Consider the following 14,089-nt stretch of genomic DNA (forward strand, 5'->3'; position numbering starts at 1 on the left):
AAATCCAGGAGTCTGCAGTTTTAAAGATTCATATGCCTTTGATGGTTTTAATAAGGAAGTCACATTTATCTGATTCTAGGAATGAACACGATTTTGTATGACACAGAAAGGAAAAAGAAGAATATAGCTAAAAGAAACAAAGCAAGTAAAAAATATTGAAAATGTTTAAAGAAAAAAACATGTCAATTTTTACTCAATGGCAGGTGCTAATAAATGTTTTTCTGAGTTGAATAAAGGAAATCTATCTTGCTAAATAATAGAAGTTTGGCCAGAGGAGTCACTTCTATGAGAAGATGCAATGGAAGGACATGAGAATAAAGAGCTACAAGAAACAGGATTCCAATTAGAGGTGCATTACAGGGTCTATTTTATCTCCAGTGAGAGTAAGTAAAACATCTGGAGTATTCTGAAGCATCTCCTACACATTATGCCTTACATTATCACCTCTAGGCTTCAGATCTCCAAATATACATTTCTAATCTTTACTTTCCAGGTAATAAACTTCAACTGCCAATTCACACATGGACTAAATTTTATGTTAGAACCAACTTAATTAAAGTGAGCAGGTGGAAAGATGAGACGAAAGCTGTGTTGTTGAAAAGGCTAGTTAGGATGTTAGTATCAGAATCAGCAAGAGCATGAGAAAGACAGTAGAATGGATAGCAGGGAGGTGGTTAATAGGTTCAAAAATATAGTTAGATAGAATGAACAGTATCTCATACCACAACAATGTGACTATAATCAACAATGATTTAGGGCATGCTTTAACTAAAAGAGTGGAATTGAAATGTTCCTAACACAAAGAAATGATTAATGCTTGAGGTGATGGATACCCCAATTACCCTGATTTGATGAATTCACATTGTATGCCTATATCGAAACAACATATATATGCTATAAATTTATACAACCATTAAGTATCCATAATAATTAAGTAAAAAGTTAAAAAATAAGTAATAAGATCAAATATGGATGATAGAGGAAAAAGACTATATACAGAAAGAAAGCAAAATTTTCCTATGGTACAGGGAGTATAAACATGTTTCCTATAAAGCATAAACAAGGAATACATAGATTAGAGAGCAGCTATGGAAAAGGAATTTATCTGATCAAAGCAGAACTATTTCTGTTTTTTTCTAGCAATATTCAGCAGCCAGCATCTTGGGGAAAAACAACAGTGATGTTAGATTCCTAACATCAGAGTTAGGAATCTTCCTGGACAATGAATAACAATGGCTTGGTATGGAATCAAGGGAGCAAGAGATGGTGCTGAAATGCCATCATTCAGCCTAGAAAGGGGAACACTGTAGTCCAAAGAGAGGTTACACTGGGAGGGTCAGAAGGAAGGATGCTGAGTTTGGGGCTGAAATCAGAGAGAAGGAAGACTTTGTCTTGAAGTTCTGGGTTTACAGCCTCAAGGACAGAAACATACAGTAAAATTAAGTGAGGCAGATTTCAAAAGGGAAGAAGGGCTGAAAGATGATTCCAAGATAAAAAAATCTGGATGTGCTAGAGGTTAATAATTATGCCAATATCCACAGTTCCCATTAGGCCACACATCCAGGGAAGTCATGTTATCAAGAAATAATCGGGTATTAATTTATATAAGTGGGTAGAACAGGGAGAAAGGAAAAGGATGAAGGAGATTATGACATAGCATAATGTCATAGTGGAGCAACTTACAGAGAGTGAGGAATTCTTTTGCTGACTCGAGTCTAGTGACCCAGGTAAGTTTATTCAAATAACATGAAAGGTAAAGACTAGGGTGCAAGGGAAGAAAATGAATGAAAAGGAGGCTGATAGTGCGACCTCTAGAGTCCAGGAAAGCATTCATAAAAACAATAAAGAAAAAAATACAGACCGAAAGGACTGCACGTTTGTTCCTTCCTTTAAATTATGATAAAGCAAAATTCAATAAGTGGGGTATTTTTAACATTTGTGGAAACACAGTAAAGCAGATATTCTCTTTTTTTTTTCCTCCTTTCAATCTCTCAATTTTGTGGGGGAAAAAATCACAGCTGGTACTCAGGAGTTAAAAGAGTATGGTGTCATTATTAATATGTCTTGTATCTTTAGAGACATGTACTATAAAGATGACTCATTGTTTCAACAACTGTATGACACAATCCACAGTTAGATACATGTTTGATGTTAGTTGGTTGTTTCAGGTTAGTTACCTGTTTCTCATTAGTTACCTGCTTCGGGTAGTGTGCTGCTGTGGCACACGCTTTCATCCCCGTGACCAGCTGAGGTTGAAGCTCGCACTTTAAAGACGTATGAGGTATTGGCAAGGAGCTTTGTGAAAATGTACATGTGATCTTGGGGAGAGACTTTTGTAGAATTCCTTTCAAGTGTTATCATATAATGAGTAATTATTCCATTTGCCTTTTTGGGTGGATTCCATTTCACTAAAACTGACTGCCAGCTAGTTGCCAAACACTGTATATTCTGCACAGCATCTGGAACTTAAGAGATAAACATATGCCCAAAGTTAAAATGTATATACATACAGTAGTAGAGAAAATGATTGAAATATGTGGTTACTAGGTAAAGTCATGTTTAAGAATAGAGATGAAATATAAATTTAATATATCAACTTTTCAATGTGTTCTTACCATACACTCACTCAGATGGCCATTTTTTTATGCTATCTCATTAATCCTTGCAATATTGAAGGAGATTAATGTATAGGATAACGTTTATTGTTACAGTAAGAAAACAATGGTAGCAGGAAATTAGCATGTAGTCAATTAGTGGATTAGAAATAATGGACATCACCAAAAAAGTAACTTGCTACCATTATGGGAAACAGAGAGACTTCAAGTATATTCGAGTCACCTCTGACTGGCCTGCAATTCTCTCCCTTGGTCTAAATTGATTTCTTGTAACCCTTTCTTCTTCTATAAAATAAAGGCATCAACTAAGGGAAAACACTTCGGGAATGTGTAAAATTAAAGAAAAGATAATTTATGTGCTGACCAAGGAATCTGGAAATTAAATATCATCAACTATTCACCTCCATATTTTCAAAAACACGTAACAATTATTTTCATAAAATAACACAAGACAGTTGACGATTTGCTTAAATTTAGTTTATGAACCGGGACCTTGTGGACATCTACTTCCCTAACTCTGTGAACCTCAAAATAATTAACCAGTGGTTATTATAGCCCTTATGATAAATATTTTATTTTATTTAACCAATCAGAGCATAGAATTTTATGGAACAATTTTATCTTACGGATAAAAATATTTGTTGGTCTACAGGGTGCTTTCTACAAGATTAGTCTTCATTTTTTATTAACCCTATATGTAAATATCTTTAAAATGCTTTTTCTTTATGGGTTGAATATTTTCACACACTGTCACTCATGTGCAACATGCATTTTCTATAACCGTGCACACTCTCCACTTGATGCCAGAAGGCTGACATTCTAGTCAGCCCTTCACCCATTTTCTCATGGTCCTTTTCATCTAATCTGCCTGAGCCATGGTGTCTTCATCTGTAACATGGGAATGTCGGCAACAGAAACATTTAAGGAGCATCTACTCTGCATTCAACACTCTACTACGTGCTTTATACACATTGGAGCCTTTTTGAATACTTTTGACAACAGCTTTTGAGATGGCTACTGCTCTGCGCTTTTTTCTGTTAAGGAAAAGTAGGCTTAAGGAAGTCATAGGCCTTTGCCAAGATCATACAAGTAGTAAGTCATGGAGCTTGGATTCAAATCTAGACCCTGACTTTGTACTTTACCCATTATAAATTTATTTATTTGGCCTGTGTGAGAGGCACACTATGTAGAAAATGTTTTGGATATGCAAAAACGACTGTTAGCAGTGAGTAGTCACTGATCTCAATTTAGAAACTCACTAAAACAACAGGAAGTGCATCCAGATGGGCCTAGAAGAAATCACTAGAACAGAATCTTGTGCTCATTCAATAAACATTGACAAAAAAGAATAAATAAGGAAAATGTGTCCTTCAGTGATTGGCCCAGGCTGTACACGGTGGCTCACATCTGTAATCCTAGCACTCTGGGAGGCCAAGGTGGGAGATGGCTTGAGCGCAGGTTGAGCAAAAGCAAGACCTCATCTCTACTAAAGATAGTAAATTAGCCAGGTATTGTGGTGGGCACCTATAGTCCCAGCTACTCAGAAGGCTGAGGTGAGAGGATCACTTGAACTCAGGACTTTGAGTTTGCTGTGAGGTAGGCTGAGGCCACCATAACATCCTAGCCTGGTCAATAGGAAACTCTGTCTCAGAAAAAAAAATAATAAATGGCCCAGTTAAAATAAAGAAAAGTACATGTCTCATTTCTAAGCCACTAATAAATATGTCATCAATAGAAAATATTCAATGTACACACAAAGGCAAAACATGGAGCTGGTATGTGAACGTTCATGTTACAAGTAGGTAAACTGCTGATGAATCAGGCCCAGTGCCTGTCACAGTGCCGTTCACATCTTAACACGGGACTATGGAAGGAGAGGGCTCATGTAGGGACTCACGCTCTTCAAATGTCACAACTCATCTTCCCAAAGAAAATTACAGATATTGCTTTATACCTAAATCAATCTGTTAAAAGTGATCTAGTTAATTACCCCTCTCTTCCTCCAGATGTCTCAAATAGTCCTAAGAATTAGGTAATTTTCACAGATATCTAAAAGGCTACTTTATTTCAACTTCCTCAGTTCAAAAGGAAAAATCACATGTAAATATATATGTAGAAACACACAAACAGTACATTATTTCAGACAAGCCCCAGCCTGACCTTGAAGTCCTGAAATTCAGCTTTCTTTTCAGTGGACTAAGTGGTCCACTATTTAGTAATAATGATACTTCATGACATAAACTGAGAAGAGGAAGGTAAATGTGTTAAACATAAGGGAAATATTTTAGGTTCAAAAACTTTGTCTAACCTGACTCTTGGGTTGTGAATTTCACTACGTTACTAAACTGATCGCCATTCCCGACTTTGGTAAAGGCGGACACGCTGATAGAATAGGTGCTTACTGGTTCCAGCCCAACGAGTTTGGCCTCAGTTTGAAAACCTGAAATATTCTGAAAAGTAGAGAAAAAATTCTTAGTTGACATTGGAAGATCTATGTTAATACATAAAAAAAAATTGGTTGACATTGGAAGACCTATTTTCATACATCAAAGCTATTCCATCTCATATTTAACCTATGTTTAACAAGCATAGTTTTAATTACAATATGACAAATATTAACATGTGTTTTATTCCATAGAGTATGCCCAGCATTGGAGAGAAGGGTGAACTGGGGAACTTCTTTGCCCTGAAAAATCTCATAATTGCCATATTTTTTAAACTAAAGTATTATGTTTTCATTTTGTTTCCTGATTTTTACTTGGAATTATGTAACCATTTCTTTTAAATTTGCTAAAATTAAAGTCCCCAATTCAAATTCAACTTATGGGTGGACAGAGATACTTGATTTTTCTTGAATTGATCTAAATTCATCTTTTAATACCCACCACACTCATGTAAATTAATTTATTCTTCGGCTATTGTATGTAGGCACTGGGAACATAAGGGGAAGTAAAAAAAAAACAAAAAACTCTGCTTCCATGAACCTAAAATTGGGAGATTTTTCTAGCCGACTCCTAACTTTCTAAGTTGACACAATGAGAAATGAGAAAAGAACAAAAGAGTATCACAGTTGTTCAAGGAAGAATGTGCTTTCTCACAGAAAATTCTACCATTAAATATAAAATCTTCATTCAAATATAATTGTTCTAACCAAAGAGCAGTGAAGATTGATGAATTATCATTATGGAAAGAGAAGAAAGCCCCCTGTGTGGTGTAAGTTTAAGAATATTACATTACATTTGACAAAATGTAAGTAATATTGATTATATATTGAACATTTCAGCACCAAAAATTTAGCAATTAACACCTGGGGTACTTACAATTAGACCCTTACAATCACTGTGAAGTCACTGTCATTCTTTGGGGACTTACCAAATCTCCCCCCCTTTTTTCTCATTCTTTCCTACTTAGTGTTTACAAGGCATACTGCTAGATGACCATGGGATTATAAGGACACACAGAGATAGTACCTGCGATGAAGGAGTTTTCTATTAACTAGAGAAACCTACAAGCAATCCCTAAATGAGGAGAAACAAAACACAAAACAAGTAAATTTTGACTTTGGTTAGGAAGGGACAGTATCTAGAGAATGATTGAGCCCAAGAGATCATAGCAGGATGTGCAAAAGTGGCTTATAGGATAGTGAACAGATTTACACAAGAGGATGGTGTGAGGCAGGGACCCAAGTGGTGAAAATTACAAACCTATTCTAAATACTGCAAATCTTAAAATGTAACTAACTCTCCATAATGGCACACTGTGTTTTCATACTTCACGCTACCACAATGCAACAGATTTTAAACTTTTTTAAAGCTGTGTGTGATAATAGCCAACACACTTATCATATGCACAGTAGTCTCCAAGGCAGGACTTGCACCAGGTAATGTGATGTCAGAGCCCTGTTTGACCAGCCATAAGGCTGTCTTTGTTAAGGTTGCTTTTTTGAGCAATTACAGAACTTTGCCCAAGTAAGTAATTGGAGCATGTCTGAGTTATCTACTGATCTCACTGTCAGTGACACAGCGGTAACATCTCAAGGGCTTCTGGAATCATTCTGCCTCCACAAACCCACCTTCAGCGTGTCCGTAAAGTTCATGTGCGAGCTACTATGTTAAACTATCTAAACGGCACATGAGCTTTCTGTCCACCCTGTATAATTTGAAAATTAAAAAAAAATACAAAAACAGAAAACAATAGAGACTGACCCTGTTGGGACACAGTGAAAGGGAAAGGGGAGCAGAACACGACACTGGGAGAGGAGCTACACGGGTGGAAGGCAGGTACAGGCAACCACACGGTGAGGCCAAAAAGGCAGCACGAGAATACATTTAAAGGAGTTTGAAAGAAAATGAGATCATGGAAATTGAGGCAAAGAGAAAACAGACATATAAAGAAGTGATAGAAAGCAGTAGTTTTTAAAAAATAAGGCTATTCTTCCCCCCCGAAAAGGATATATTTAATACTTTGTGGTACAGATTGTATTTTTGCAACTAGTGAGATATCAATGGCATGTTTCTCTTGAAAAAAACCAGTATTTACAAATCCCAGACTATAACTTACTGTCATAGTCACATACGGACACAGTGTTATTTCAGGCTTAACACTCTCACAATGCTGAACAGATCTGTAATCTTTTTTTTAAAGCTGCGTACAGTAACAGTGATAATAGCTAACGTATTTGTCACACACACAGTCAGTCTCAAAGGCAAAACTCGAACTGATTTGATGTCAGCACCCTTGTATTACCAGTCAAAGGGCATCTATGTTAGAGACTGAGATTTTGAGGGGTTACAATCCTATCTAGACGTCCACACCTGAATACCCAGACACAATTATCTTAAGAATATGGCTAATTTAAGAATTGTTTTGTCCTTTTGATATCTATTTCTCAATGACTCCTACAGACAAAGCTAATAAAAAATGAGAAGATGTTAAGATTGAACCAGGGATAGATTTTTAGAGGGTTAGGGGCTTCGTGTCATTAACAAAATTTCACACTTCTGGGAAAGAGAGTCCGTATTTGTGGAGTAATATAATTCAAATTCTATTCAGCCTATCAGACTTTAAAGTAATATCTTGGTTTCCAGAAAGAAAGCCATTGTTTCTAACGACATAATGTTCATCACTGCTTTTGATTTCTGCTATTCATTTGTAAGCCATATATGCTATAAAAATGATTTAGCATAGTCATAAATTATAACACATGTGACATTGGAGGAAATGTTTACTGCAATTATTTTGTGCTCTTCTTGCTATAACTTCTAAAGAGAATCTTCCAGGATTTCATTTGCTTTGGGGAACAATGAAAAAGAAAATTATCATAAATACTAGTTAATTATGACATATTTTGGCAATTAGATGGGAGAAGTCACAGGTGTATATTGGAGACTCCTTGTTGCCGTAATTCTTTGAGTATTTTTCACTGATTCTAGATTCTAAAAACAAAGGAAGAAATTTTAGTTTAGTGTTGCAAATGAATTAGTATTGAAAGTAAAAAAATTATCAGAAGTCCAGTACAAACACTTTTCTGAAAAGATTAAAAAGAATTACTTGGTACTTCTATTGCCAATAGATAGAAAAAAATATATCCTATTTTAAGCAGGTTTTAAATTAGCCAGAATGAAATTACTATATACTTTTCAGCATTAACAAAATGATGCCATTATTTCGTCACCTGTAGCTATCTAGAAATAACAAATTTAAGTGCATTGTTGTATAAAGTATTCAGCTTACATGTCTGGCAAATGCTTGCTTGTGTTTTCTATTACACCTTCCAATTGTAGGAAATAAAAAAAGGTTTCAAAAGATTGTCCCTGTTTAATTTAAAGCAGTCCATTTTCCCCATACATGTCAAAAGATTTGAATCTGATTTCTGAATTTTTGAAATAAGCATACTACCATATCAACCTACCTTATAAAATATAGTATCAGTTTCACGTTCATGAATTTTAAGACTATAGACTTTAACAATACCGCCTGGCAGAGGACTCGGGCTCCATTTCAGCCACACAAAATCTGAAGTGTAGTTGATTAGAGTCAAGTTTTGAGGAGGCGCTAAGGGCGCTGCAGGAAAAGACATCATAAAACTTACATTCATGAAACCTTCAGCATAAAAACAGACCATGGCTGTCTTGAAGACACTCGTTAAGAAAGATTTATAAAATGATCCTATTTTAACTGCAGAAAAAAATATAATCAGTGATTATATTTTTGCACTTGGAACACAGTAACTCCAAAGAAGCTTTAAACAGAAAGTGTAATTCTAAAGCTCGACATTTCAATTCCAAAGTTCTCCTAAATCAAAAGAAAAGGTTCAGCAGAGCAGATGGATGATCATGAGGCTGTTAGAAACAGTCAGATATCCTTTACTCTCCATGCTGTTCCTTAAAAGAGAGACAGAGCAAGAGGTGTGACAGGGAAACCGCTTGAAGAACCGTGGATCCGGCTTACCTGACTCGTCTGTGTAAAAGAAAAGAATACTGGAAGGACCGAGGCCTTTTATAGTTCTTGCGGCAGCAAAAAAACTATATAGTGTAAATGGTGAAAGTTCCTCCAATATTATATAGTTATCGGAAATAACGAGAGAATGATTTTCATTTGGTCCTTGTAAAAGTAAATCATAACTCATTATCACACCGTTTGGCTTTACTGGGGGATCCCACGATAAGAGGACTGAGGTAGAGGAAAGGTTTTTAAAAGTGTTGATGATTGGTGACGTCTCGGGGACTAGAAAAGAAAAAGAGAAGATGAAGTGAAACAAAAGTGAATTCGCGTGACAAAGAAGGGGCTTCTGCAATCATCGGGAGAAATAATTTTATCAGCACATTACTCTAATTTTAAGAAATGTAGAGCTTATTGTGTTTATTGAAAGGATAATTACTTGAGAAGAAACAGAATCTATATAACTATAAAAATAATGTTTCCAAGAAGAAAGCCATATAAATGGGAAGAACGACTATCTGCTAAGTAGGCAACGAAAGGGTCTGGCCTACCATCCTCTTCAGTTTTGATGTGGAGCTGAGCAGTATAGGCATCAGAGAATCCCTTTTCTGTTGATGGAGTGATTTTTAATATATAATCAGTATATTTTTCCAGATTGTCAAAATATATGCTTCGCTCATAGGTAACTAGAGGTGGTCTCACGTCGCCAGGAGTCTGCTGTAAGCTCAGTGAAACATGATAGAAGACTAGACCGTTTGGTTGAGCCGGTGGCACCCAGCTTACATTTACTGCAGTTGACGAAATAGACTCGTAAGTCAGGTTTCCAACAAGCCCTTCAGGTACTATGATAGGAAACGGGCAAAATAAAAAAATGATCAGTTACCCTATATAGAAATTCAGTTCACAAACTGAGTTTAGTTACTTAATTACATCGTTAGCTCTTAACCTCATTTCAATGCAGATGTGGTAAACATTTGCCCATTATAGAATATCTTCTAAATGATTGTTTTTAAAATAATTCAAAATAAATCCTGTCATCTTTAATATTTGTGAATGTTATTTCATATAATAATCTCCAGGCTTTTCTCTCCTACTACGCAGAGACTGGGTGTGTATATATACATATGAATGTGTGTATATATACTCTGAAATCAAAATATCCTGATAATTTACATCGTCTAAACTCTTTTTTTAGCTTTAGTTTCTTTCTTCTAAAAATTATCCTCATACACAGGAGGAAACTGAGGCTCATTAAGTAACTTCTCCAAGGTCATGTTGGTAGTTGGAAGACTTAATACTAACAGCTTTTACTTTCAAAATCATGAGCCATACAAACTAAATGTTTATAAGTAGAGAAATTACATATAAAAGTTCTAATTCTCAGACATTTAGTTATATTGCAACACTAGACTCTATTAATGTCAATTTATCATCTACCTGGAGCAGTACAAAGCAAGCACCTACTATTCAAGGTGCAATTATATGTTGGCAAATACCTTGGGAGAGATCTGCATTTAAGGAATACCTAAAATGACACTGACCATAGACTGCACTAAAACATTTTTTGGTAAAGACTCTCCGAATGCACATTTTCACACATTTATCATCTCTGAATTCTTTTGATGGATTTGTCAATGATTCAAAGATCCTTTCAACACCAAGGTAGGCGTTCATTCCCATGATTATAGTGTCTTTCAGTTTATGATCTCCAGATAATAAACGTGGAATTCTACACTCAGCAGAAGGTTAGGCACACCGTTTCTTAATAAGAGACTAATCTTTTCCAAAATAAACAAACAAATGGACAAAAGAAACAACTCCAGAGAAATGTGCGAGGATCCACTTATCATCGAATTCTGAAAGCTGACACCTAAGAAAACATCAAGAGCTCCAGACATTAATTTTCTGAACACTCAGCACAAACTGGATTCTTTGGAAGCTGCCAACAAGGAAATTCTGGATTTAAAAAAAAGAAAAGATACTCTGGATATATTAGTAAAATGCAGTAAGAATAAAAAATCTACATAGAGGCCTATGTGGATTCAACATCTGAAAAGGAAATAAGTTGCTAGAAATTTTTTTTAATTCTTAAAGCAAATGAATCAGCATGTTAACTATTAAAAAGTTCTATGTATGCAGAAGTTGTTTTCATGCCCATCACTGGATGGCTGTGACATCTTTCAAAGCACTAAAGGAATCGCAATTTTCATGAGTAGATAGTGGTGGTTTTCATGAATAGAAGACGTTGTTATTATTGCAATCATTTTATCACTATTATATTAAGTGCAATTTAAAACTCCTGTAATAAATAAAATATAGATTATGTACAAACATACAGAAATAGAAAAAGTTTCTGAAAGAATTATAAAGTTTTAAATTATCTTGTTAAAGGTTAGCAAATGCTTGTTGTTTACATACTGTCTTGATCTGTGTACACTTGAACTATGTCACTGCTTTTATTCCCATTTCCACATGAAGTACTTGCTGTTAACCAAAATGTATAGTGGCTGAATATTGCCAGTTTATCTATTATTGCAGATATGGCCATATTGTCAATGGTTACTTCATCGAGTGTAAAATTCTGCAAAATAAACATATTATTTTAAGTGTTCAGAATGTTATCTTTTAGTATGCACGAACATTTCAAAATAATTATCATCCATGAATTGATCATCTCGTTATTTTAATGTGTTCCTTCTTTAGAACAATCAACACAGAACGTAATTATTTTTATTGCAATAAGTAAACTGGAAATATGTCCGTACTAAGAGAAGAATAAATGGTAGTGCTTTTTATTACAAAGCCAATGCCCCAGCAACAACGAGTAAAACTCCAAGAGGAAAAGCTCCGAGCTAACAATGAAGGTCACGTGGCCAATGGAAACCCTGCAACTGTCCCGGGCAGGGTCAGTTTTCCTGATGAAGGGTTCAAGTAGTTTTCAAAGCATTGGCTGATTTTAAACAAGTTTGGGTTATTATGAAACTTTTCCTTTCTTTCTTCCACTAATGATGAAGGACTTACAAAAGTGTTTGCTCTTACAGTGAACCCCCAAAGTGACTATGATTTATCCCTCTGTGGGCTCTTTCTTCTACAATTATGGGGAGGAAAGGGAAGGCTGTTCGATTCTCAGTCTAATCTAGAGAGTTAGAGAAAGTTTTAAATCTTCTTGCCTAACTTCTGGTTATATTTGCCTCAAGGAATGTTCTGAATGTGAGGGAATTCTTGCAATCATTTCCTGACTCTCCAAAAGTTAAAAACAAAACACACAGCCAAATGAAATGAATTCAAAAATAAAGGAAAAATAGAGTTTTAAAAGCATGTAGGTAATTAATATGAATAACTTTGCTGAAATGTCCATCGATGCAATCATTCCAAACCTAATGAAGGTTCTGTAGACCCACATTCAAGCTCTGATGGTGTAATCCTGGATAAATCATCTAATCTCAAAGCTTCTTGTCCCTCAACTGTAAAATGGAAATAATGATCTCCACTCCACAGGCAACTTTTCTGATCCTTTTTGAGGATTAGATGACATGAAGCACATAAAGCAATTAATACCATGTCCAGCTTACAATAAAAAATAATAAATGTTAATTAGTTTTATTTAAAAGAATAACATAGGAAACGCAATTTGACTCAATTTATGTTTAGAATGGTTCTGAAATTGATCGACAAATTAAACTCAGCAAATTTGGGGGAGAAACAAAGAGTGAGTGTAATAAGAGATTTACTCCAATTTTGTGGTGACTTATTTAAGAACAGACAAGTTAAAGCAATTTAACAATCTCACACAAAATGTGATCCAAGTGTGATCCACGAACTGTAATATCTTCCACTAGGTCAACTTTATGCATGGGATGACTGGCTTACATAAACACAACTTACAAATACTAATGTGATCTTTTCGATGTCAATTTTAATTTCTGTTATAGAATTTATTCCAGTTACCTATGATCTTGATCACAAATAAGTAACACACAGTTTGAATCACCCCATAAATTCCTGCTGTGTGTTTGAATTAACATGCATAGACATGTAAGAAACTTACAAAATTATATTAATTAATTATCCAGATGATCATTTATCTATTATTTTTGCCCAAAACAAATTAAAATCTTAACCCTTATCATATATAATATATGCAATATAATATATATAAATACAGTGAGAAGGTATTTAGCAAAACCCTTTTAAATTTGGTTAATTAACCAATATTCATTTATCACTTTTTATATAGAACATTGCGCTAGGCACCTGGAAGAGACAGCACAGAAGTAGGCACAAATAAAAACGGAGAAAAGTTAATATGTATCCAAAGCTCAAAATGAAACAACCACATAAAGAACCAAATAGATTGTCAAGTAGCAGCAAAAGAATGTAATACCCCCAGATAAAAAGAAACATCACTTCAATACACACTCAAATGCTCCATAATGATAACCACATACTGAAAATAATGATGGTCTATTGCAACGATTTTATATTATTGAAATTAAAATATTTATTGAGCATTGAACCTATGCCAGGGAACTTCAGGGTAAATAAAGACAAATGTCCTACAACCCTCTTCTTCAAGGTGTTTGCAAAGGCACAAGGAAGCTACGACAGGCAGCGGATATCTGGAAAAAAGGGGGAATGTCACATGGCAGACCTGGGCGACTCCACAGAGTTCTGCAGGGAGAGGAAAGAGGAAAAGGAACGCTAATAATGCCGCACACCTAGTCTGCTGTATAATTTCCATTTTGAGAATTTGGTCTCTTGTATCCATCCAAAATAGAAAACTAAGTCGTGAAGATATTGATGCTATTTTTAACATTCACTACAGGAATGAATGAAAGCACGGATGAATTTCCAGCAATATGAGACGATACTTCTGCAATGTTTTAACATCATTAGCCCGTGCCCCCTCGCAGCTGTCACACTTAAAAGCATTCTTAAGATTATTTAATAAAAGATAACATGTTCTGAGACAGGAATTGCAGAGGGGATCATGTTACACAGCAAGGTTTGAATAAGTAGAAGATCATATTGAA

At 35.2% G+C, this 14,089-nt stretch overlaps 1 protein-coding gene across 1 annotated transcript in view; it reads right to left on the minus strand.

Annotated features, from left to right (window-relative positions):
• PTPRQ (protein tyrosine phosphatase, receptor type Q) overlaps nucleotides 1-14,089 on the minus strand; it is a 195,259-nt gene that overhangs the window by 123,846 nt on the left and 57,324 nt on the right. The window contains exons 20-25 of the mRNA XM_012814160.2: nucleotides 11,475-11,637; nucleotides 9,608-9,898; nucleotides 9,066-9,341; nucleotides 8,527-8,678; nucleotides 4,924-5,065; nucleotides 2,196-2,465 (exon numbers count right to left, since the gene is read on the minus strand). Of these exons, the coding sequence (XP_012669614.2) occupies nucleotides 2,196-2,465; nucleotides 4,924-5,065; nucleotides 8,527-8,678; nucleotides 9,066-9,341; nucleotides 9,608-9,898; nucleotides 11,475-11,637 (1,294 nt within the window). The remainder of the gene's footprint in view (nucleotides 1-2,195; nucleotides 2,466-4,923; nucleotides 5,066-8,526; nucleotides 8,679-9,065; nucleotides 9,342-9,607; nucleotides 9,899-11,474; nucleotides 11,638-14,089) is intronic.

This window comes from Otolemur garnettii, unplaced genomic scaffold (genome assembly GCF_000181295.1).
Source record: "Otolemur garnettii isolate 467f Iridium unplaced genomic scaffold, OtoGar3 scaffold00007, whole genome shotgun sequence".
Lineage (NCBI taxonomy): Eukaryota > Metazoa > Chordata > Mammalia > Primates > Galagidae > Otolemur > Otolemur garnettii.